The sequence below is a fragment of the Opisthocomus hoazin genome, chromosome 1 (genome assembly GCF_030867145.1).
Source record: "Opisthocomus hoazin isolate bOpiHoa1 chromosome 1, bOpiHoa1.hap1, whole genome shotgun sequence".
NCBI lineage: Eukaryota > Metazoa > Chordata > Aves > Opisthocomiformes > Opisthocomidae > Opisthocomus > Opisthocomus hoazin.
The window spans coordinates 155,053,971-155,079,440 of record NC_134414.1 but is presented as its reverse complement, the minus strand read 5'-3'; the positions used below and the strand labels follow the sequence as shown (position 1 = coordinate 155,079,440).

The 25,470-nt window shown below is 41.6% G+C and overlaps 1 protein-coding gene across 10 annotated transcripts in view; it reads left to right on the top strand.

Annotated features, from left to right (window-relative positions):
* The window catches only part of ATXN10 (ataxin 10), a 113,419-nt gene extending 99,270 nt beyond the window's left edge, over positions 1 to 14,149 (top strand). For all 10 annotated transcript variants that reach the window (XM_075442598.1, XM_075442615.1, XM_075442575.1 and 7 more), the window contains one exon: positions 13,438 to 14,149. In XM_075442598.1, the coding sequence (XP_075298713.1) occupies positions 13,438 to 13,625 (188 nt within the window). In that variant the 3' untranslated portion in view covers positions 13,626 to 14,149. The remainder of the gene's footprint in view (positions 1 to 13,437) is intronic.
* Positions 14,150 to 25,470: the final 11,321 nt, after the last annotated feature.

Here is a 25,470-nt window from a genome sequence, read left to right as displayed (position 1 = left end):
GCTTGCCAGTCTTACCCCTTTGGGAATCTTATAGTAGCTCTGTTGATAAGTTGATTTGGTGAATGTCTGAATTTAATTTCAATGACCACATGTAAGTGTCCATATTGTATTAACCCCTCATCAGGCATGTTTTTCTGTTAGCCAAAAGTGCAGTCATACTTGAAGAACAAAATGTCCTGCTGCAGGGGCTGTGTGTGTATGTACATGAGTACACGTTAGATATGTGTGTGAGTAAACACCCAGCTGGCTATGTTTTAGGAGTAAGATTTTTTCAGCATTTGTGAAAGGAAAACCTGTGGTTGCTGTGGATATGCATACATAGGCCCCTTAGTTTGAATAATGGATAAAAATGTAGAAAATACAAGTTAATTTTCAGATACTCTTTCCCTAAGCTCCTTCTATTGTATTCAGTCTGAAAGTCATCTGAGAGGTAGATTGAAAATACTTTTGACTCCATGGCAGCAGCAAGTATAATTGTGGTTCGGGAAACTTCTGGCTAAAGCTAGAAGAAATGGAGTTGTGCTATGGGCCACAGCAATGGCGGTTTGTTTCTGTGAGATGCCAGCAAAGACTTTTGGGGGAGCTGACAGACATTTTATTTCTAAGTTACAGAGTGCAACCTAAAACAGGCCGCATACTGCAAAAAAAGACTTATGGCTGAACAGAAGCCAGGAGAAAGCGAAAAGAGGAGTGTGAGTTGACTTTTTAGAGTAAACCATCATACAGTTGAGCATTTTCGTGTAAATGTGGCCATCTCGTATACGTTGGCAAGAAAATACAGCATAATGTTACACCAGTAATGGTTGGCTTTCTTTGGAAAGCTCGCTTTAGATACTGCCAATGCATTTAGTAGTTTGAGGTGACCTATTTGATTCTGTATTTTCATAAGCATACATAAAATCATGTTATTTCAGTGGATATGGTCAGTGCAAAGGACCTAGACTACTGCTGAAAACCCTAATGACCTCCTCACACCCAGTGAAGCTCTGCCCGCTTGGAAGAAGTCACCCTTTTCCTCGTCCCGTTGACACTTGCTTTGCTGCACCAGTAATTTTCGAGTCCACCTGGGCTAAATGGAAGTGTATCCTTTGCAGAGGGTTTCAGTTTTGTGTTATTGCAGGCTGCTGCTGCTGCAACTCTCATCCTTGGACGCAGAGCACTATTAGCATCTTATTTTCTGTAAACCAGTACTGATTGTGCCACTATCACTTTAACAAGAAAGGTAGACAGTAAGTTGTTAGTGACCTAGCAGTGCTTGAGGTTAGCCATGAAAGAATGGGACTTGTCAGCACAGGTAAAGGGCAGCAGTCTGTCTGCCTGAAACTTCAGGTTCATAGTGCCAAAGACAACACAAAATATCATCTGAGTGAAAACCAGCTACCATAGATGGAACTGGGATGAAAAAAAATAGTCAAGCAAGAAGAAATTGCTGCATTGCCATACTCCAGTTCACACTAATTGAACTCCTGCGTGCTGAGAATTCCCCTTTAAAGATTGTGGAGAGAGAGAGAGAGTGGAGGATTTCTGGTTTGTGGCATGTGCACAAACCTTAGTTCTTTCTCTGTGTCTTACAATTACATTCAGATGAACTGGTCAGACTAGAAGCTGGAACAGATACAAGTGTGGTTATTCATTGAGCAAGAAAAGTCTGAGAGGGGCTTACTTCTTTCACCTTATTCAGCAGACCAAATCCTATCCTGTTCCTGCAAGTTGCTGTGACTTCTTTACAGCTATATTTTGTTAGATACTGATGGAGCCTAGGGGTCTGCGTGGCTCGCAAGGGAATCCCTCAGTGTTGCATGACAAGGGGTTGGTGGTTTGGGTCTTTTTTTTGGCTGCAGTATTGGCCCAGTTTCCAAAGTGATTCCCAAGGGGCTTCAACCTTTTTGTGACTTCTCATGGTGAAAGGGGAAGAACACAGCTACTCCCAAACCGCTTTTGGTTTTAGTTGGGAAGGTCATCTGCCCACCAGTGCCTGTTTCTGTCACTAGGTATCAGGGCGTTCTTACACTTCTGAAAGAAGTGTTGCAAGTAACCAGTCTTGTTCTTACAGAGCTGTCAATGGACTAAAGAGGTCTGGATTCCATTCCAAGTAGGATTTTTCTGTACAATATTGAATAAAGTGTCCTGAGTGGGATTATTGTAAAGCTCTGAAGGGGGAGGATCGAGGTGCGTGCTCGCTGTTGAAAAGGGTACAGGAGGCATATGTGTAACCGAATCTGATTGTAAATCACATTTGACATTGGCTTCACATCTGAAGAGTTGGATAATACAACTTCCATGTCTTAACCCATCGTTTATCTTTTCTGCATGTTGCTAATTCTCTGGAACAGGCAGGAGGGTTGGACTAGATGACCCACAGAGGTCCCTTCCAACCCCGACCGTTCTGTGATTCTGTGTGATTCTGTGAAGAACCAAGCAAAAAAAGCTACCGCATCAAGCATGATATTTGGTAGATCTAAATTCTAACTCAAACTGCACTTCTGAAATGTTTATTGCAAGAAAATGTTTATTTTAGAATGAAACGATGGGAAGTTTTCCTGTGAGATGTTCCATGTCTACTAGCTATATCAGTAATCCACACTGTTCACCAAGAAAAAAAATTCGCTTGTCAAATGCAACGATCTCCTAATATGAAAAAGACTAAGACCACAGGAGGAATGCAGTGTGCAGTGCAGGAGAAGACACTCTGAGAAATGAAAGCGCTGGCTTTTTTTTTCTTCTTTTTTTCTTCCAGAAACAACCACAGATTAAACTTTGTGTTTGGAAATTTAACAAAGTTATAATGCCTAATGGTAGATTTCAGGTTGCTGATTCTGTAATTTCAGGATGCAATTTATTTAGTTCATCTGCAGGATGATTAAAATACTGAAATTCAGAGTTCATGGCGGGGAGTATTTTCATGAAAGTATATAAAATACTGAAGCAGATTTGCAAAGATGTAAATACGAAGTCTGTTCTTCAGTATCTCACTTCTACCCGGCTCCAGTAAGTGGCAACTACAGTCATGAAGAACCGTGTGTGATGTACAGGGTCCCTGTTAGAGGTGGAGGAAGTTTAACAGAGGTATACGAATGCCAGAATGCTCTTTCAAATGTTACATTATAAAATTTCTAATCCCTTGAGAAGAGTAATCTCTGTAGACACCAAATCATGCATGTAAAAGTGAGGAATTAAAGTTAATAACTCTATTTCTAAACCAAATATTGTCATATTTGTCCTCTGCCCTAATCCTCTTGGTGGATTTAAATCCATGACAGGCTTGAATTCTTGAAAGAAAGCAGAGCTTTAGTTACCAGGAGCACCAAAAAAAAAAAAAAAAAAAGAGAAAATATAATATTTCACTGCTTTTATAGCTCGAGCAGCTTGCTTGATTTTTCTGTAGACTTTCTTTTGAAAAATTCCCCTCTGGGCTGAGATGGAGCACTAGAAATTTGAGAACCAAAGGTTTTGTTTTTTTTTTTTTTTAAATAAAGCTAGGAGTGGTTCAGAAATATTGTTGAGAATGGAATGCCTTCTACAACTGCCTTATCGTATTTCAGTCCATCTTCTCGACATTGTTTCTTGCATGCCTCCAAAGAATATTCAGATGTCATATGGCCAATGCTTTGCATAATATCTTCATTCTGACGTTTTCCTGTTGTCCCATTTTTGGTCACTATTATTAAAACAATCTGTAACTTCAGCTGGTAAGGCGCTGTCCTGTGTAGCCCCTTCGTGATGCTGAAATCGTTCTGTTCTTTTTATTTCCAAAATGGTTTCTAAAAATCTAACCTTTCCTTTCTCACTAGGGATGTATTTGCAGTCGGTTCCACTGACCTTGCTGATTTGTTACTGTCTCTTGGTGTTCTGACATTTCTTCAAGGAGATGCCACCATTTCCTGAAATGGTAGCAGATATAATTGTGGCTAATGGCTATTTTGCAAAACATGGGAGGAAAAACCTTAGCTGGTTATAATTTAGTTGCATCTTTCAAAACACCCGTTTATTTAACAGTTGTTATTTTTTGGATGCACACTGGACATCAGGTGGTGTCTATAAGACTGGAACTGGACTTTCATTTACCTTCATTGTTATGATTATTTGTCAGAAAGTGATATTTGAAATTACCAAAAGCAGCAGGGTGGGAAGTTCTGCCACAGAAGTTATTCAGAGACCCTAAATCAATAAAATACTCAAGCACAGTGCTGCAAGGTAAGATGGCATACAGATCCTTGTTGAACCTAGATAAATAGATGAATCCCTAGAGATGATAAATAGAAAAAGAACTTCTATCCAAATTGTGAGTCAGCTTATCTTGTCATCTACCTTAGAGTTACAAATTATAATTAGCTTGACCACATCTCAGGTATTAACTAGGTTAAGTTTTTAAGCCTAGTGCCAAATTTTTGAAAGTTTTATTTTACTTCTATAATTTCCATTTTAAGGTGTTTTAGAAAAGCTGTTTATTTCTGTATGTATGCATATAAATGTACATGAATATATTTCTGTGTGTAGGTGGAGCTTTTTTCTTCACATGTCGAAGGAAATTTAAAATGACTACAATCTGCCTGATATTTAATCAGTTCGTGAGCATAATTGCCATCCCCCTATGCTTTAGTGCTTTACATCTCAGTGTTTGCGGTAGATTTTAATTGTAATTTGATACATGAGTTTCAACTTCATGGAATTTTGCTTTTTTTTCTTACCTGGAAGAAGACAAACTGAGGCATTTTTAACAGTTAGGTAACAGCAGTTGAAGCTTTTTGTTTTGAATGCCTGCTAACTCTCTGGTACCCCTTGTAGATAACTGACAGATCTAGTTGTCATGAATTCTTAAAATGGGATTAGTGTACTAGAAGGGACTGTAAGAGCAGAATATTCTAACTGTGGAGCATTAGCTTGAGATTGATCAAGAGTGTGATTCTTTCTGTTTTAAAACCAGGTGATTTATAGTTACTCGTAAATTATGGGTTTCTATTAAAAATGTAAGTCATAATTTAAAACAAAATTGGCAGCCTAAGCAGCAAAAATGAATGTGTCATATTCATAGTTTTAAGCTAGTATTACAAGTCTGAGTGTAGGAAAAAGTAAAACAAACTAGAGGTTATGGCTTCAATTTTTTTAAAGTTCTGTAAGTCTTGGCATAAGAGACATTATAGTAGAAATAGCCTGACATAGCTAAATGTGTCTGGGGTACTTGACCAAAATTTTGTGTTTAATTTCATTGTATGCTAAGGTGCGTTGGCACTGTGCTTTTAAGTCCCACAGAGCATGAAAGGAGACATATAGAATATGGATTAAATGTTATTTAGCTGTCAGGCATTAAAGACTAATGGCGATCTGGGTGTAGAATACTGTTCAGCGGTGTCTTGTGTAATCTGTTAACCTAGAAATGTTAATGATCTGGGGAAAAAACCCTCACATTGCTCCAGGTAAGAAATGTCTTAGTAACCCAAATTGCTGAGGTGGCAAAGAGCACTTTAATGAATATTATGTACCGTTCAGCTGGATGTCACCAAAGTGAGTATGTAGTTAACAGCAGTCAAGCCTTGCACTAAGAATGAGCCTCGTGCTCTGGGTCCGTGTGTCAGAATGGGACAGTGCTGAAAATGTGTTGTGGAATGACCTGAAAAGCTTGGACTCCACTTGTGGGGGCATAGCTAGGAGCGAGAGGGCAACTGCATATTGTGAGCTTTTGTTTTTCCACTTTTTCTGAATTATTAATAGTCAGAAGGGACAGGCGACCACATTGCACCTGTAATCAGCCATATAGCAAATTTTGTCAGAATTTGCTACGTAGCTCTGGTGCTTGTGCTTCAAAAGGGATGCTGGAAAACACAAATGGAGGGAAGAGGTACAAGAATTGTGCAAAGCTTGGAATATCTTCCTCGGTTTCTCTCTTTAGTTCGTGGAAAAGAAGCTTACTGAGTGCCTTGGTTATAATCTGTGAGATTTTTTTTTAATATATAATGAAAATCAGCGTTTGGAAACAATTCTAAACAAATCTAAAGCAGAAATAAGTCATAGGCTGTAATGAAGGAGACAGTTACCCACTGGAACAGTTTATTTAGGGACACAGTGAAGTCTCCTGGTCAACATTGGATATCTTTAAGAAAAATACATGAAAATATCTTGTACGTGGCACAGAATTGGCAGGCTTGATTTCAAGAGCAACTGACCTTTGGTCGTCTGTGTTCTGTGAAGAAGTGTTGGGCAAAAGAGGTGTTATCACCCATTCTGGTCCTAAATTGTATTTGTTGGCCATAGATAGTTAAATGTGTGAACTTTCACTGAAAGTCATACATGAGATAGAACATGCCTGGCTGTTGATTGTACAGAAGATACCAGTCCTGTTTTAAAGAAACCAGTATCCTACAAGGCCCACCAGAAGAAGTGGGTTCATCACTTACAGATGATGGGTAGGATGTTCAGAGGCTGGTGTAAATACAGGTAGCCAGAAAGATGGTGTTTGTCTGCTGGAGGAAGAGATGACGGCTGGTGTGGGGGGTTAGTGAAGGCATGGGAACTGGAAAAAATGTTTAATGTGCAATTATTTTCTGCTATGGATTTTTCCTAATTTCTGTAGGCTGTGAATTACAGAGCCTGTTGCTCTCGATTGCTGTATTTATCCGAATGTCAGGTGACTGCGTTTTTGTAGAGGACGAAGGAACCTGTGCAGCCTGCTCTGGGTGACCCTGCTTCGGCAGGGGGGTTGGACTGGGTGACCCACAGAGGGCCCTTCCAACCCCGACCATTCTGTGATTCTGTGATTCTGTGAATTGAAACTATTTTGGTCACTTTAAACGGAGTAGTTTTGCCCACGTTGTCGATTCTGAAGTGGTATCATTTGATATCTTTCTCTGGCAAAGCAATGTTCTGCTACAGAGTGGAACTCGAGCCGCAAACCCCAGTTCAGGTTTTTGGGGATAAGCTTTCTGTCTTTACCAAAATATTTTATGGAAGGCAATTCGTGTGGAGAGTGCTTGCATTAAGCCTCAGCAGCCCACCCTGGTCTTCGTGTCCCAGTGAGGAGGAGTAGGAGAGGGCTGCAGGCATCTTACTCCACGCATTTCCAGTGAAGCTTTGCTGCCACGTAGTGGTGGACATTGAAGGTGGTTTGGCGGTGGATGGTCCAACCCTCCTGCTGATGTCTTGGACCAGGTGAGAGTCAGCTGTAGCAGAAATGAACCTCGGCTTTAGGTTCCCCAGTGTTACAAATCTTATCCCTAAAAAGCGTGATCAGGAATAAATGCCTCTTGCAGCATCCAGTGGTGCCTCTCCACCTTGGAGACCTCTTCTAGGTTAGAGGAGTTGAGCTGTGTGTCTTCTCTACAAGAGTCAGGTCACGCAGGGGAAGGAAGAACGTTCCTGGCTGATGTGACACTGCCTGTTTCTAGCCTTTAAACGCAGAATGTGGTGACTGCAATAGTAGATTATAACAACTGATATGGATAAATAAAAATACAGTCAACCGAAATGTTTTAGACCTTTTTATTCTAACTTCTAGGCAGAGTATTTTAGTTTGTTTTCGGATGCTGATAATTTAATGTCAGGAATAAAGAAAATCCAAAATATTAATTCTAAAAATACGAATTAGATTCTTTAAATAAGTAAATAGATTAAGATAATACATTTAGTTCTTCGTGTTTTCTGTGATTACTTTTTTGGTAACGTCTTAAACAGAAGTAAAAGTTACGTGAAAAAGGTAAAAGAGGAGTGGTAAGGAGTTGCTATCATTGTATATATCTTCTAGGACTGCATAAAACTAATAAAACCCCCAGCTTCGTAGAGCTTTGTAAGTAACTAGGCTGATGGTGAGGGACCAAAATCCTGGCTGTCTACTACGTGCAGTCGATCACGACACATAGATCTGAATTGTGATGAACAGCTGTGGTAGCTGTCTAGAGACCTTTTGTAATGGTGAGAAGAATTATCTTCAAGTTGCTGTGAAACAAAATTACTTAAAAGGACTGAAAGACTTAAAGGGGAAATGGTTTATGTCTTTTCAGTGTGGTCCAGTCAGGTCTGTAAGTGGAAGTGATTCTTCTAACTGGTGCCTTAGTATTTCATTCCTGTCTACAGAAGTTTTAGTGATAATTGGTTTACTTGTTGAAGGCTAGAAAGAAATATAATTAACAAGAATTATATTTTCATTATCTCTGGTTTTTAGCCCTACAGACCTGTTCCGGAAAAGCTCTTAGAGAAGTTGGGTGGCTTTAGCTGCTGCATAAACGGCCCATTTGACTAGGGTTCTAACCCCTGTGGGTTGTCTTTCTTGATAAGGTTTTGTATCTCTTCCTATATTTGATTAAAATGAAGTTAATATTTGAATAGTCAAAAGGCTGATTCAAATGAGGTGATGGAATTGGGCAAAGAATATCCTCTATTTCTCCTTTGGCCAAAGGACTCGTAAGGAAGAAGGTTTCCTAAGTAATTATTTAATTATTGAAAATCAACTGTAGGGCAGGAAAGAGTCTAACTAAAAAAAAATGTATCTACACTATGTAATAAATCAGACTCTCCACCAAGGATGTTATATTTAGAAATTCCTCAGTATTAACAGCTATCAAGAGGACTTAAAAAGCAGATGTATATATTTCATTCTCCTTATCACCTCTCTTCAATATCCTATATTAGTCAATGATAATACTTAACTTTTAAAACTTATTACTTGCCTTTTTCAATCAAGTTACTTTCAGGATTACTTTTGCATTGCTGTGTATCTACCTTATTAACCTCATTAGTAATTATGTCTACCATCTTTCAACTGTACTATCCAAATTGTTTTATGGAAGAGTTCATAGGGGTCCTGATGGCTGCAGTAGGCTTGCCAGTAACACTGAGTCCACGCTGGACCTCCTAGTATGAGAATTAAAAACTGGAGTACTCTCTTTGGGAACTAGTTTGTAAGTCATCCTCTCCAGTAACGCATCACCACAGGAGACTGGTTGGCAACTCCTGACAGTCTGTGGTGGTATTTTCGTACAACGTTGAACTTAGGAGTCAGTGGCTGTGCTGTTGCTAGCATTGACTCTAGCAACCTCTTGGAGCAGAATCCGTATGAAAAGAAACAAGAGAGTTGTGAAAAGTTCCCTTTGCAGTCAACAGCAAAACTTCCACGGGATTTAGTGGCATAGATTTTCATGGGTTTTGCTGATTCCAGGTAGTACAATTTTTTCATCCTCTAGGGCAGATTGCCAGTGTATTTTCTCCACCTCGCTCCTTTCTCCCTGTGTGCCCTTCTCCCTGACAAGTAAAGTTACAACCCAGAAGAGTTCAGAGGATGAATTTTAAATTGCTGTAGGAAGATGTTACAGAAGTATGGAACAATGGGCAAGTTGATTTGCTTTTGTTATTGTTTGCACAAGTGAAAGTAGGACAGGAATCGCAGAGCATACAGTACTGATAGATTTTGAGAAAGCGTTGCTGTAAATGCATAGAAATATTTACTTTCATTCCCTAAGCATGTAGCCTAGTAAGGAAGCTCCTGCAAAATGAAATTAAAAATTTTCTTTCTTTTCTATGCCCTCTGCACTGTGACAGACATTGTAATCTTCACTTCCTTGTCTATAATGTTAATTTGAGAGTGCAGTATGTCCTCTTGGAAAAACCTAGACAAGTCTACGCAATCAGATCTACTGTGCTTGCTGCATTTCTGTTCTTTTATGCAGTTTCACAACAAACAGGCTCATGCTCTTATTTGTAGTAACTATGGAAACTTTAGAAGCTCTCTTTCTAAAGCTGAGCATACAATAAAGTGCTTAAAGTGTTGGTAGGATTAGAGACTCTAGAATATGTTTAATTTTCTCTCGGTGTCTCTGTCTTTGGAGAGGAGCAAGAGGGTAATGTGAATATTAGCTGGGGACTAGCTTTAATCTCTGCTGACACTTAAGTCTGTCTAGGTCTGCACACAGCCATCCAAAGGTCTTAGCCTCACACAGCATGCGAACAAGGGAAGTCATGCATATTCATGACTGAATTTACAATGGAAAACCTACATACAGAAAAGAGTTTTTTGAGTGAGTGAAAACGTTATTGAAACCATTTTGCAGCTTCAGCTACAGTAGTCAATAATGATAAATGCCATCATGATGATAGAGTTCATAAGATAATGGGGATGCCTTAGATATTATGTAAGCATGAATGGATATGATAATAGGAAAACATCATTTGCTGTGGGGCTTAGCGGTGGTTTTGTGTTGAAGGACATAAAGATGATGGTAACAGGATTATTCCCAAGGTTAATACATTAAAAAAAAAAAAAGAGAGTACTTTTTTCTCTTGTGTGGCACTTTGTGTGATTGAGAACTGTCACCGTTTGAAAATAACTTTTTTTTTTTTTAAATGATGTATTCTTTCATGCAAGTGCTGTATTATATGCAGAGTTGTATTTTAGGAACGCAGCAAGAGAAGTCTGCTCCTCATCCCAGGAGTAGAGCCAGGGAGGGCAGCAGCAAGTTTCCCACAGTCCATTGGGAGAACTTCGTGTTAATTTTTGTTAATTTTGGTTAATTCAGGTGAAATGCCTGAAATCAGACCTCAGAAAGACCTGCTAGGTATCAGCCTGTGTTAGTCTGTTTGTTCGTGTGCATTCATCAGCTTGCACACTTTACTATTCTGAAATTTATTCTCACCTTTGGAGCTGATGAGTGAGACTCTGCTTATATATGATTTGATTTCTTTGGTGTTTTGTTGTTGATTTGTATACTCAAATGTAATTTTTAGTGGCAATACTCGGTTTATGTAACTTACATGTAGTTTGGCACTTGTCTTTGCACTTAACCGTGGTAGTGATGCACTGACATTAAGAATACATCCATATTCTCAGGCATGTTCACCCGTTAAGGCTTTGAGGTGATACATAAATTTTTTTTTCTCTTAGTTTCTCTCCTCTGTCATTACCCCACCTGGATCCAGCCTTTGGCCAGAAATTTTTAAATGAAGGAGGTATGCAGTGTGTTTCCTGATGAAGTCTGAAGAACTCTGTTGGAAAAACCCCTATAATTGTTACTGCTTTGCCATTTTTTATTTTCAGTTCTGGACTGTTTGGACGTGATAAACTGCCGTTGGAAGGCAGGAGGCTGTTCCACTGCTGCGTGCCAGCGCGGGGTTGTTCCCTCGCGTGTAGGTTTCCTGTGATGTGTGTCCAAGCTGCTCTTCGTTTAAACCCTTCTCTCTCTGTTGACAGTTTCTCATGTGCTTTTTATTTCAGTCCCTTCTCTGTTCCCTTTTAGCATCTAAAAGTGCTGTGGTTAGGTATAGTCAGAAACGTGGGGTTTTTTGGTCTCCTGTATTCGCAGTTTATCGCCACTTCTCTATCTTAAAGTCTAAGCTTGTGAAGGCAGGACCAGGTCTTACACGAAGAAAGCTGCTCTTTCTTAGGTTAACCATGAGCCAGCAGTGTGCCCTGGCTGCCAAGAAAGCCAATGGGATCCTGGGGTGCATCAAGAAGAGTGTGGCCAGCAGGACGAGGGAGGTTCTCCTTCCCCTCTACACTGCCCTGGTGAGGCCCCATCTGGAGCACTGTGTCCAGTTCTGGGCTCCCCAGTTCAAGAAAGATGAAGAGCTACTGGAGAGAGTCCAGCGGAGGGCTACGAGGATGATGAGGGGACTGGAACATCTCCCCTACGAGGAGAGGCTGAGGGAACTGGGCTTGTTCAGCCTGAAGAAGAGAAGGCTGCGAGGGGACCTTATAAATGCCTACAAATATCTGCAGGGTGGGTGTCAGGAGGATGGGGCCAAGCTCTTTTCAGTGGTGCCCAGCGACAGGACAAGGGGCAATGGGCACAAACTGAGGCACAGGAAGTTCCATCTGAACATGAGGAAGAACTTCTTCCCTCTGAGGGTGATGGAGCCCTGGCCCAGGCTGCCCAGGGAGGCTGTGGAGTCTCCTTCTCTGGAGATATTCCAGCCCCGCCTGGACAAGGTCCTGTGCAGCCTGCTGTAGGTGACCCTGCTTCGGCAGGGGGGGTTGGACTGGGTGACCCACAGAGGTCCCTTCCAACCTCTACTATTCTGTGATTCTGTGCTCCTGCTTCGTTCCGTTGCTCACAGAATCACAGAATAGTAGGGGTTGGAAGGGACCTCATCCCCCTCGCCTGGTGCATCCGGCAGCTCGGCGTGAGAGACTGCCTCTGCTGAACACGTGTACGCCGGAGAGGGAGGTGGAGGTGGCAGCGAGGTAGGGACAGCAGCCAGTGCAAGGTGCACAGAGAAAATGGCCAAGACTGCTACCGTAAGAATGTGCATGCAGTGGCACTGGATTTTCCAAACGGTGTCACGAGAGATTGTGTAACAAAGTCCAATTCTTGTATTTTATTCTTTTGGCTGAATTTCCCATCTTCCACAACTGAGGAGTTTTCCCCTCCAGTCACCCCCTGGCAAGTGCCCATAAGAACACTATCTTATCTCTGTGCTTAGACACTGTCCAACCCAAAAGACGTCAAGGGGATGAGTAAATTATGCATATTCTTCTACTGGATGTGAAGCTACATGTAGTAAATAATTGGTGCCCTGCAGGCAAACCACTTTTGTGTGGTTCAGAATGGCTTGCCTCCCATATGGGTAACTTGGGAAAGATTATATCATAACGCAGCTTTTCAGCTGCAGAACTGGGGCTAACATCTCTGACACTTCATAAAGCGAACACTGTAGTTGGAAGATGCCTGACTGATAATCCTGGGAATTTAAATCCTTTGTCTGTGGCCCTGACATGTGCCTCAGTCCTGGCCCCAAGGGACCACCTTAGAAGGTGAATGAGTTGCAGCTTGTGCCCGTTTAAACGTGAGCACGAGCTACCTGCTGGTGATCTTAGCGTCTGTTCTGTTGGCGGGTTTGTAAAAGCACCCAGGCTCAAAGAACCAAGTCTGGAGAAGTTTAGAAGTTCAATATTTTAAGCGTCTCCTGCATTATTTTGCTATTTTCCATTGTTAACCTGGGTAAGATGTGTTTCTCTTTTTCTGCATTTCTTCAACTTGTAGAGTGAAAATAATAGTTGTCTTCTTTCCTGTAGCTGATTTACAGCTCATTTTGTTTGTTGAAGTGTTTGGATCGTAAGTACAGCGACTGACCTTTTTTTTTTTTTCTGAATCTCACTAGGAAGATCCATTGGAACATTTCAATTAACTGTAATTTTGGTTTAAAACAATATGTCCTTTTAATTCCTGCCGTTCATTTGTGTTTTGGGTTGGTTTTTTTTCATTCAAGATAAAAACCTGGTAAACTTGCCTGAAGTTAATGGACATACCTCGTTTAAACTTAAATTACCTCGTGTGCAAGTATTTGCAGGTTCAGAGTCATTGCCTGTAAATGTCTGTCTTTTACAAACCCTGGGTTTCGACTGTTTTTTCTGGGTTTGATGGATTGGGGGGGAGGGGGAGTGGAATGCAGTAATAAATTAAAATAAGCGTTGTTTCCTATTTAAATAAATAAATTATCCTTAACTTTTTCCAACAGTTGTGAACCAGTGGGCAGTATATGCTATCCGAAATCTCACCGAACAGAATGGGAGAAACCAAGAACTTATTGCACGGATGGAGGAGAAGGGGCTGGCAGACAGTTCTGCCCTGGAGAGCATGGGTTTAGAGATAGAGAAACAAGATGACAAGTTAATTCTGAGATCTGTCAGGAAAAAGCCCTTGTGAACAAAAAAATGAAGAACAGTCAAATCATTAAAAGAGGATTTCTCTTTGAGAATATTTTTCCATTCTCAGGCGATGAAGATTTCTTCAGTTTTAGTTGAAGTCTGCTGGAAGCATTATGTTCATTCTCAGAAAAACTGCCAAGTGCTACTTCTGCCTCTCTGTTGTAAACAAAAGGACGTGTACACATTTTCCAAATACCTAGGTAAACTAACCTATGGAAAAAGATCCTTCTTTTAAGGTGGTTGAAATTTCATTACTTTCTCGTTTCGTTAGTACAGAGATGTCATGCATGCAATATTGAGCTGTTACAATTTCCATTGCTGAACTGGGAGATAACTATCATTAAAAACTCAACAAAGAAAGAACTGCTTTGCAGCCTGCCTGCTCTGTTTAAAAGATCTGTGCTGAGTCAGGGCTACACAATGAAAGTTACTCGTTTTCAGTCATGGTGGTTAAATATCTGTACTTACAGAAGGATCAGTGGAACACTGGATGTACATAAATATTTAGTGAATTAAACACAACATGCCTTCTGTGTATTTAAATTATTAGTAAATTGTCTTTTCTGCCTTGTTACCTTTCAGTCTTCATGACAAGTATATTAAAAACAAAGCTGAAGCTGTTGTGGCAACAGATGCTACATTCCTTTGCACTGGGGCATGTCTGTTTTGGAGACTTGGGTGTTTGTTTGAATTTTATTTGTTCCTTTGGATGGTAAGTCAGCCCACTTTCCTTTTATTTTGCACTTCTCATGGGTTTTCTGAACTCTGGCAGACTGCTGAAGAGGTAGTTTCTCACTGTGATTAATTCTAGCCGTTTCTTTTCACCCCTCTGCCTTTCCAAAACATTGACAAAACTCATTTCCAGTTAATTAATTCAAGAGAGGCAGAAGAATGGAAGGCCCTGCCTCTTCATTTTGGGTACCCTCCTATATTGTTGTTGGACCCTGCCACTGTGGAATGTGGCATGAATGAGATAGGGGGAGAAGGAGGGGTGAAGAAGTGGCAGGGGGCATGGTTAACTCTGTGTGTGCCGTAGCTTTGCCCTGGTAGCCAAGAAATGTAATCCTCCATGCATAAGCGAAACAAGAAGTACAGCTTAGTATTACTAAGGCTTGTGTATCGTTGCTGTCATCTGGTTCTCTTCAGTTGTGTCCAACAGGAAGGTCCCAGAAGAGTTAAAATGTTCTTGTTGTTGTCATTTAATCCCATTCTTAAATGGAAAGGCAAGTTTATGTCCTAAAACTACACGGCCATGTAACAATCACTCAGGCATGTGCATCAGCTTTTGCTCTTCCAGTTGTTTTTTTTGATTTAAAAATGGAAAAAAAACACAGTACTTTGAACTATGCGAAATACATAGCAATACTTAAAACTGAGAGTGAGTATAGCTGGATTACTAAGCTCTTTTCAAGTTAGATTTCAGTGTTGACTGTGCTGACCAGGTGGGACTATGGAAGTGACCTACTGGGATTCTAGTCACCTGTTGATTTTAAAAGAAATGATATAAAACTGCTATCTTTAGCCATTTATTAAGTAAAGGATGTATATAAAGGGATAATGGCAATAGGAACAAAGACAACTTTTGTTGCTTTTAGTGGATTCTTACTTGAAAAATAAACGGGGGAGAAAAGCGTTCTTTGTTTTAGCAAATAATAGATGTGAATATAAGCAAAGTGCTTTATTTGCTTTTTTAAAATAATTTGACAGAAACATTTCAGTGGATATTAAAAACTGTTGTGTTTAAGCACTGGTTTATAAAGTCATTTCTTACACAGGTAGGTGCCTTTTGCTAGCTGAGTGGAAAAGGCTATATGGTTTTGGCTCTTCTGGAGCACACCAGATTGTGGTTTCTCAATGATTTTTCATAAGGCTTCATTCTTGTGTTTAGGCCAGAAGTCATTTAGCAGTTTAATTACTGTGTCACATAAGATTTACAGCTGGTTTTGTTTGGGTTTTTGAATCTTTATCTCCGTAACACAATGGAAAATTCGTATTTCTAGCACCTAAATGGCAAAAAAAAGAAGAATTCTACTCTTAAAAAAAAAAAAAAAAAAAAAGGTTTTATTCAGAAGGCTACATCATTCAACTTCAAGAGGAAAGAATGAAACTTTTGGTAACAAAGGAACATCAAATGTAATAGCACCTAGAAACAGAGTGAAGTCATTTTCAATTCAGTAATTAGAAAATTTCAAATATTTTTACCTTAGTACCACTACTTAGGAAACTCATGTTAGATAATTTAATGAGTAAAAAAAAAAAAAAAATCTTCTGAACAGAAAATGAACTTTCTCTGTAAGGAAAAAATGCAAAGAATTTCCTTTCATTTAGGGTAATAAAGAGTTAAAATCCTGTTCACAAAGCAAATCCAGAAAGAACTGTGGAAAAAGCAGTGGGAGTCCCTTTTTCCTTTTAAGCAGTTGGGAATAGACTGGGTTTTTTTATTTTTAACTTGATGGTTGTGTATCCACCAATGAAATAGTCACAAACCTATAAATATAAGCCAAATAATAACAAACAAATAAATAAAAGGGTTTTGTGTGTTTCAGTACATAATGGGATAACAGTTGTGTTTTCTAAATGGGAAATGTAGGGCTTTCACAGTGGAGAACACGCTGATTACTGTATTGTGAGTGGCTGGCTTTTGATTTTCCGAGATGGATTAATTCTCAGAACACAACAGCTTCCCTGTCCTCCCCCAGTGGAGTCCCAGTCTCCAATAGGCTTGTTTTATATGCTAGAGGATTAATACAGCACAGCAATCAGTCATAAAAAGCAAGCTTTACTGAGTTTGTAAAGGGACAGAACAGTCAGATCAAGTCTTGTGACCATCTTATTGCTTTCGAGTGCTTTCAAACAATAGTGATCAGATCCTTTTTTTTTTTTTTTGGTCTATTTTTTATTAAAAGCGAATAGGGAGTTAGCTTTTCATTGTGAGTAAATAGATTTTTTTAAAAGCTTTCTTGCAGATTGTGAGAAATAAGCTTAAATGTTTGTAAAGTTCTGAATTTTTACTGCTTCTGATCATTTAGGTTTGTTTTGCCTAGGCTGCTTGTGAAATACGCTTTTAAATGCAGCTGACAAAAAATAGAATCCCAGGCAGTCATCACAATCTTTATTTAGCTGTATTTTATATTTTGAGGTTGATGCGTTTGCGTAGCGAGACTCAGAAGAACTCCGCTTTATTTGCAAATTTAAAAAGTAGTAAAAACGTGAGGCTGTACCCAGAATTAGCTGAAATCGTTGTTTGACCCTAGCCTTACCGATGTCATTGAGTTGTGTTGACTCGGAAGGTGCTGTCTTCTTGGGGTAGAGGAGTTGTGTTGACTCGGAAGGTGCTGTCTTGGGGTAGAGAAGTTGTGTTGACTCGGAAGGTGCTGTCTTCTTGGGGTAGAGGAGTTGTGTTGACTCGGAAGGTGCTGTCTTCTTGGGGTGGAGGAGTTGTGTTGACTCGCAAGGTGCTGTCTTCTTGGGGTGGAGGAGTTGTGTTGACTCGCAAGGTGCTGTCTTCTTGGGGTGGAGGAGTTGTGTTGACTCGCAAGGTGCTGTCTTCTTGGGGTAGAGGAGTTGTATTGACTCGGAAGGTGCTGTCTTCTTGGGGTAGAGGAGTTGTGTTGACTCGGAAGGTGCTGTCTTCTTGGGGTAGAGGAGTTGTGTTGACTCGGAAGGTGCTGTCTTCTTGGGGTAGAGGAGTTGTGTTGACTCGGAAGGTGCTGTCTTCTTGGGGTAGAGGAGTTGTGTTGTCTCGGAAGGTGCTGTCTTCTTGGGGTTGAGGAGTTGTGTTGACTCGGAAGGTGCTGTCTTCTTGGGGTAGAGGAGTTGTGTTGACTCGGAAGGTGCTGTCTTCTTGGGGTAGAGGAGTTGTGTTGACTCGGAAGGTGCTGTCTTCTTGGGGTGGAGGAGTTGTGTTGACTCGGAAGGTGCTGTCTTCTTGGGGTAGAGGAGTTGTGTTGACTCGGAAGGTGCTGTCTTCTTGGGGTAGAGGAGTTGTGTTGACTCGGAAGGTGCTGTCTTCTTGGGGTGGAGGAGTTGTGTTGACTCGGAAGGTGCTGTCTTCTTGGGGTAGAGGAGTTGTGTTGACTCGGAAGGTGCTGTCTTCTTGGGGTGGAGGAGTTGTGTTGACTCGCAAGGTGCTGTCTTCTTGGGGTTGAGGAGTTGTGTTGTCTCGGAAGGTGCTGTCTTCTTGGGGTTGAGGAGTTGTGTTGACTCGGAAGGTGCTGTCTTCTTGGGGTAGAGGAGTTGTGTTGACTCGGAAGGTGCTGTCTTCTTGGGGTAGAGGAGTTGTGTTGACTCGGAAGGTGCTGTCTTGGGGTGGAGGAGTTGTGTTGACTCGGAAGGTGCTGTCTTCTTGGGGTAGAGGAGTTGTGTTGACTCGGAAGGTGCTGTCTTCTTGGGGTAGAGGAGTTGTGTTGACTCGGAAGGTGCTGTCTTCTTGGGGTGGAGGAGTTGTGTTGACTCGGAAGGTGCTGTCTTCTTGGGGTAGAGGAGTTGTGTTGACTCGGAAGGTGCTGTCTTCTTGGGGTGGAGGAGTTGTGTTGACTCGCAAGGTGCTGTCTTCTTGGGGTTGAGGAGTTGTGTTGTCTCGGAAGGTGCTGTCTTCTTGGGGTTGAGGAGTTGTGTTGACTCGGAAGGTGCTGTCTTCTTGGGGTAGAGGAGTTGTGTTGACTCGGAAGGTGCTGTCTTCTTGGGGTAGAGGAGTTGTGTTGACTCGGAAGGTGCTGTCTTGGGGTAGAGAAGTTGTGTTGACTCGGAAGGTGCTGTCTTCTTGGGGTGGAGGAGTTGTGTTGACTCGGAAGGTGCTGTCTTCTTGGGGTAGAGGAGTTGTGTTGACTCGGAAGGTGCTGTCTTCTTGCGGTAGAGGAGTTGTGTTGACTCGGAAGGTGCTGTCTTCTTGGGGTAGAGGAGTTGTGTTGACTCGGAAGGTGCTGTCTTCTTGGGGTAGAGGAGTTGTGTTGACTCGGAAGGTGCTGTCTTCTTGGGGTAGAAGTAGACTGTTTCGTATGAAGTGTTGGGGTGGGGACACACGGAATTTGTGGGGCCATACGGATGCGTGCGGTTGCCCGTGCCTCCCCCCTTCCTCCCTGGAATCCCCGAGGCTTCCCCGGGCGGTGCCGGCCCCGGCGCGGGGAGGGCAGCGGCGCTGTCCGAGGTGCTGATCGCGGCGCCCCTGCCTCTGCCGCCGCGGAAAGCCGTGTGGCCTCTGCTGTCCTCATCTGCAGAGCTCCTCTGCGGTGTGCCCAGGTCACAGCTGGGTAACAGGCTTTTTGCTTTAAAAGTATACCCGAAGACAGATGTCTCCCGCTGTGTTACGTGTAGAAGATACTGAGGTCTCTGTTGTTTATGGGTGGACGTGTTAGCAGTGTCTCCGTTGAGAGTTAAGCAATGCGTTCCATGTTAAGATCCGGTTCCAAGTGCCTGTAGCTTGGCCAGATTGTAACCGCTCAAGTGGGAAGTCTCCATGCTGTTCTAGACCTAATTGGTTTCTTTACAGGAACTTTCTCTCACAGTGATTTCTGATAAGATACAGTAAGTTATGAGGGTGAGAAACTGGCATTGGTTTTGGATATGTTAGTAGTATCCCTAAAATCATTTTTTTAAAGACTAACTATTCATTATATATTAGGGTTATACATTTTCTTCTGTCATAATCCAGTCCAAAATCAGCCACGTTGTAAGCTCTGGAAATCCTTAGTTTATACATTGTAAGTAGAGACTTGGGAGAGCTGAGCTACTAAATTTGCTGAATTTGCTTTTGCATTGTCTTTGTTCCAGTCATGAATCCAGGGTCTGTACAGGGCATTTTCAACAAGTATTGCTCCTCGCTAGTGTGGTGCTGGCAAAAGAAATCAAGAATGGAGAGATTCTCTGCGCTTCTCTGTGAGCTGCCTGCTGATGTTCATCTAATGTGGAGTAAGGAACTGCCTAGACTGGAGATGGCAGCAGTAATAAAAATGAATCACAGAGGATGAGAGAGGGAGTAGTTGAGGGCCAGTAAAGAAATTCTAGAAGATGGGGAGCACTTTATCAGTCCTTTTGTAAAACAGGTGAGGGAGTATGATTATTTTGCATCATTCCTCCTAGACTCTTGACAGTTGCAGAAGCTGGCTGTCCAAAAGGTATCCTTTAAGAAGAGCCTCTCCTCCCCAGACTAAGATCAAAGCAATGTCTGCTTTCACCCCAAATTTATTTTGGGCAGGATTGGCTCTGTACTGATTTTATTTGCCTTATCAGAATCAAGGATTCTCTGCTATGTGGCTCAGCATTTTCTGCAGCCTTACAGATTACTCTGAAAGTAGTATATAATTCCGCAAATACTTAAATAGTTAAAATATTTAAAGCAAAACTAGTAAACAGATAAATAAAACAGAGAATTCTAGTTTTCACATGGGAAAAAGCAGCCGGTGGTAAAGATGGGTGGAAGTCCAGAGCATTTAAAATTCATCTCGTCCTCTTTTTGCTGCATGGCATTTTGCCCCAGTTCAGAAGCACAGCTAGTGCCTCACCAGCAGTGATGCAGAGACATCACTGAAGCTCTGTTAGTAAGATGCACTGTAATTTGCACTTGGTCTTCTTTAAACTTCAGGTGACATGTTTATGCTAAACTTGAAAGTTCCCTTTCATTTTGAGTACAAGTAAACATAAAATTAGAGACAATAGCACAAAAGGGATTTATGTTTGAATTTTTACTTTGTCATTCAAGAAGTAGTTCAGCCTATCCATCCGCTTGTAGAGTTGCTGTGCAATGCCTTTTGTTTTCCTGGAGTGTTTTGTAAAAATTCAAGAGTGCTGAACATCTTAACACATTCTGACATACATTCATAGTCAATATTTGTTAGAAGATGAACAGTCCAGTCTCTAATCTGTTTTTTAGTGGGGTTGTTTTTAGGAGGTTTTCTTCTCATGGGGTTTTGAAAATGTGATCAAAGTAGGCGCAAAAGCTAAGTTGCCTAAGGAAAAAAAAATCTCAAAAATAAATCTGAGATGTGTGAACTGAACAGGCCTCTCAGTGATGGAGGTAACTCTGAAACATAAGCATAGCGAGTGTTGGTGATAGCTATTCTACAGTTGACCTCTTTTTCAGAAATACATGTTTATGTTGCATTCACAGCACTAGAATAAGAAAAATATATGGATTATGTAATTTATCTTAAATATCAAATCCTAACTCTGGGCATAGAGAGGATTTTCAGCTGTTAGCCTGGGCAGTTTTGGTTTTGAAATGATGTTTACTGCAAGTTCCTGTAAAGCCGAATGCTTCTATTATTACATGCCTTTTAAAATCCATTCTTTGTGAGCATTTAATGAATGTTTATAAAAGCATTTTCTTGTTTTTTTCATGATAAATCCTTTATATATTGCTTGGTTTAAATATATTTAAACAACTTCTGTGAAAAATCATTGTAACACTGAGCGTTAGCGTGTAATGTGTTGACACATTTCTCACAGTACGTGAGCTTTTGTGAGATAAATCACGGGCAAATTGGGGAAAAATTAGGGAAGTGAGCATTCATGACAAGGGACTTTCTTGTGGCTAACTACTTACAGAATTCACAGCTTGACTAGCGAAACGGTAGGTGATGATCCCTTCCTAGTAATTTCTGAAATTATTTTGTTACTGGAAAAGTCAGGAAATGATTCTTTATGGTGAGGGTGGTGAGGCACTGGAAGAGGTTGCCCAGAGAAGCTGTGGCTGCTCCATCCCTGGCCGTGTTCAAGGCCAGGTTGGACGGGGCTTGGAGCAACCTGGGCTGGTGGAAGGTGTCCCTGCTCATGGCAGGGGGGTTGGACTACATGATGTGTAAAGGCCCCTTCCAACCCAAACCATTCTAAGATTCTGTGATTCTGAATTTGGATAGAGCAATGCCTACGAGGAACAGTGGAGAGAGTGGTAAGAAACGATCATGTTCCGTCTGGAGTTCCTGGGCTTACGGTCTCATGTTACAAGGTCAGTCCCTTGTGCTGGGCTTTGCAATTTTTTATTTTATTTTTTTTTTACTTGTGGGTTGGGAGTTTTTGGGGAGTGGTGGAAGAATCCATTTGCTGCTTCAGGTTACCTGTTCCTTAACTGTGGATAAAGTTGCCTACATTTGCTACAGAACTCTTTCAGCTGTGAATGTTGTATGTAAGAAAGGGGAGGAGAGAAAGAGCATGCTGGAAGAGTATGTAAGACAGGCTGACTGAAAATGATTACACCTAGAAATACAGATCTAAACAGCCTAAGGTGTCTGTGTTTTAAAAAAAAAAAAAAAAAAAATAAGACAAGCCTTGCAGATCAAAGCCCTCTGGCAGGGCAGAAGTAGCTTATTACTTTGGGGGTGATTTTAAAAGAGAAAAAAAACAGAAGTTGTTGATAAACCATTTTAAAAATCATGTTTTCCCAGACATAGGATGTAGAGCGGGTGATATTTCTGTTCAGTTCCTTACCCCCTTTTTTCTACACCATGCATTTCTTTTCTTCTGCACATCATAGGCTGTTCCTACTTTTGATTGCAAGTGAGGTTCAGTAGGCTGATTTATATGAACAAGGCAAAAAGAAAAAAGTATTGCATGTGCACTAATAAATATGAAAAAGTTGGGCCAACAATGTTAATGAGAAGAAACAAACAGCTGTCTTCTGTTACCACATGTTCCCCTTCAAACTCCTGAGGCAGCCCTCCTGTTCTGCTTTTTATAGGCCCATCATGATAGGTTCTGCCAGAAGTATTAGCTTGTCAAGACTCAGTGCTCTGCATCAAAGGCAGCCTTCCAGCCTTGCTCTGAATGCTTAAGATAAAAGATTTAAACCCAGCATCTCTGTGAGATACGTATGTTCCCCCTGCCTGTGCTTTCCCTCAGTTCGAGATTCTTTTTCTCAGAGTGGTTTGAGAAGTCTTGGAAAAAATGTCAACAAAACCACTTCATAAAGGAATAGTGAATGTAAATGCCTAGCTCCTTCCTGGGGAAAAATCCATCCTTACTGACTAATACCTGTGCGGAATCTCCTCCTTAACGTCGAGCCTTCTCGGCTGGACATTGCTTTCACCACTCACTAAGGGCTAAGTGCGTGCGTAAGACTGTTACAGATCACCAAGGGATTTGACTGACAGTGTCATTAAATTCCAGCGTGTTTTTTGGCGTGCTAAACGTTTGTTTATCATCCAAGTCTTCACAGGGTGGCTTCGCTCTCTTTTCCTTGCATTGTAAACTCATTACAGGAGTTGTTCATTACTGTGTTTAGACAGATCTTGGCGCCTGCTCTCTACTCTCAGCTGCTCTCTGGGCCGACATTAAATATTATTTAATAGCAGGGGCTTTTTTTAGCCACATATTTTATAAAGTGGTGCACTGCCAATCTTTGGCCCCGGCCCATGTCTATTTAATGATACTAAGACATGTCTGAAGAGTCCTCCTCGGTTCTATGTGCTTTTCATTGTCAGTGCTTTATTCTGAACTGCAGCCATCCGTTGTGAGCCTGCACTCCGCGGGTTAAAGTGTGTTTTGATATTAGAACAAGCTTTCATTATGTTTTCCCTCTTTCCCCCCTTGTCCCGCCCCCGCCAGTTTGGAGCTTTAAGCTTTCTGGTTAAGCTATTCTGGTGGCCATAAACAGGTGCGTGCTTTACAGAGGGGCTCATTCTGTGGTTTCCACTGGCGTCCCTGGCCTTCTGAACTCCCCTTTGCTACCTCCTTCCCCCTCAATAATTTTTTATGAATGATAGCTTTTCAACACCCTGGGAACAGCTTGTTGGGAAAACCACTCTTCACGGGGTGCAGTCAAATCCTACACATTTCTTCAAGGGAGTTTTATGAAAGGAATGGTACTGTGCTGCAGGTATGACATAGGCATGGACCCCCCCCCACTCCCTCCCCTACCCCCTGCCTCTGTGATTCACTGTGATAAATTTGCTTTTTAATAATGCCAGCGGACTCTCTCGCCACAGGTGCTTCTCAATTAAAATCCACTTTGTTTAAAAACTGGAGGCTTGTTTAAGTGAGCCCCTGGTGAGAGTTGTCAGATCCCAGGATAGGTGACAAAAACAGATTGGTGGACCTCTGGAGCCGCATTGAGAACGCCGTGTCCCGGGGTGCCAGAGGGCAGCGTCGCTCTGAAAACAAATCTGCGACTTTGAGAAGCCCTGGGTGGAATCCCTGGGAGTTGTCATTTTCAGCATGGGGCTTTTTTTAATCAATCTTTTAGCATTTTGTTTTGTTCCTCCTACCTTCTCATGCACCCCCACCCTCAAGTACTTTCCCCTTCTTTCTGCTGTTGATTTGGCTATTTAGAAAATACAAAGGTAAAAGGAGTATTATTATTTTTTGCCAAGAAAGTCTCTCTTTCTTTAGTATTCAAATGATACGTGCGAGAAATTAATTGGAATGGCAAAGCAGGAAGGGGAGACCTTTTATATATTTTTTGTTAAAGAAAACCAAGCTCAAAGTGTTAGAATCATGATTTTTTTCTTCTTCTTTTTTCCTTTATTTTCTTTTTAAACAGGAGAATTTACTTTTTGGTGATCTGATCTGTTCCTGGCCCTCTTAGATGTGTATTTTTAGCATTTTGAACACATGTAATGTCCTCAGATATTGCTTACCAAAGCACTTTGAAATAACTATAGAGGGTGGATGGGATGACTCAGGGGACTGGTAATTGAATACGGAGCCTTTTCACCTCGAAGTCACTAGTTTGAATCTAACCCAAGTTGCTAGCGACCTCGTGGTTACCCTCAGATGGCTGTTTGGTGGCCTGTCTGAAGTGAGCTGGTGGTCCCAGTCCAGCTTTTCGCAAACAGCCGTCCACATCACAGAAACCACCGTCACAGTTAGTACTAATTAGCAGCCTTGTTGGCAGTATCGGTAAGTGAGGCGAAGGACTGAATTAGCCCTCAAGCTGTCTTCTGCTGTTAGAGGTGGTCTCTCCGAAACAGAGCCAAGGCACCCAGCTCTTGGAGTCTCGCGGCGGCAGCTGGGCTTTGACGCTGTCTGGACTCTGTGTGTGTGTCTTCTCCTTCTGGGGAGACTGCAACTTTTCCTACTCCCACGATATCAGTCCGTCAACCGTGTCCCTGGTTTGGTTTGGTTTGGGTTTGCTTTGTCCTCTGCAGTTTATCGAATCCTGGGTTCCAGGGCATCTCCATACCTGGCGGTTGGACTTTCCCAAACACCCTTTCGCAGTCAGATTCGCCCCCTAACATCTCTGCTACATCTACCACCAATAAGGTTCTTCACATTTCAGTCTGTCTGCTTCACAGTAGCAATCGCACCGGTGGTAGCTGTCAGTTCCAAAAGTTTCTGTAATACCTAAAGTACTAAACTTTTTGTGATGAGGATGGGGAAATGCTGGAACAGGTTGCCCAGAGAGGTAGTAGATGCCCCATCCCTGCAAGCATGCAAGGCCAGGTTTGGTGGGGCTCTGAGCAACCTGATCTAATTGAAGATGTCCCTGCCTGTGGCAGGGAGGTTGGACTTAGATGACCCTTAAAGATCCCTTCCGACCCAAACTGTTCTATGATTCTACTCCCATCATTTTGTAGTCCTCTTTATGAACTTCTTTTACATTTCATCTCGGGAAGAAGTCTTGTTCTTTTCTGAAGCTAGACCAAAATGTAGTCATTTAGAACGTGTGAGGATAAAATAGATAGTTCTGACCTTTTAAAATACCTTATGGCTGGAAAAAGTAAATCTTGCAATAAATATCTTGTCTTTTGGGAGTTTTAGATTGCAACCCTCGTGTACTCTGAACGGTGCATTAAAGGATGCCAAAGCCCGCAGCAGATCCCTCTGCTGGGAATGAGATTTTGGGTTGATGCAGAAGTCTATCTGTGGTAATCCATTAGTAAGATCATGAAAATTTTCACGTGTAAAAAAAA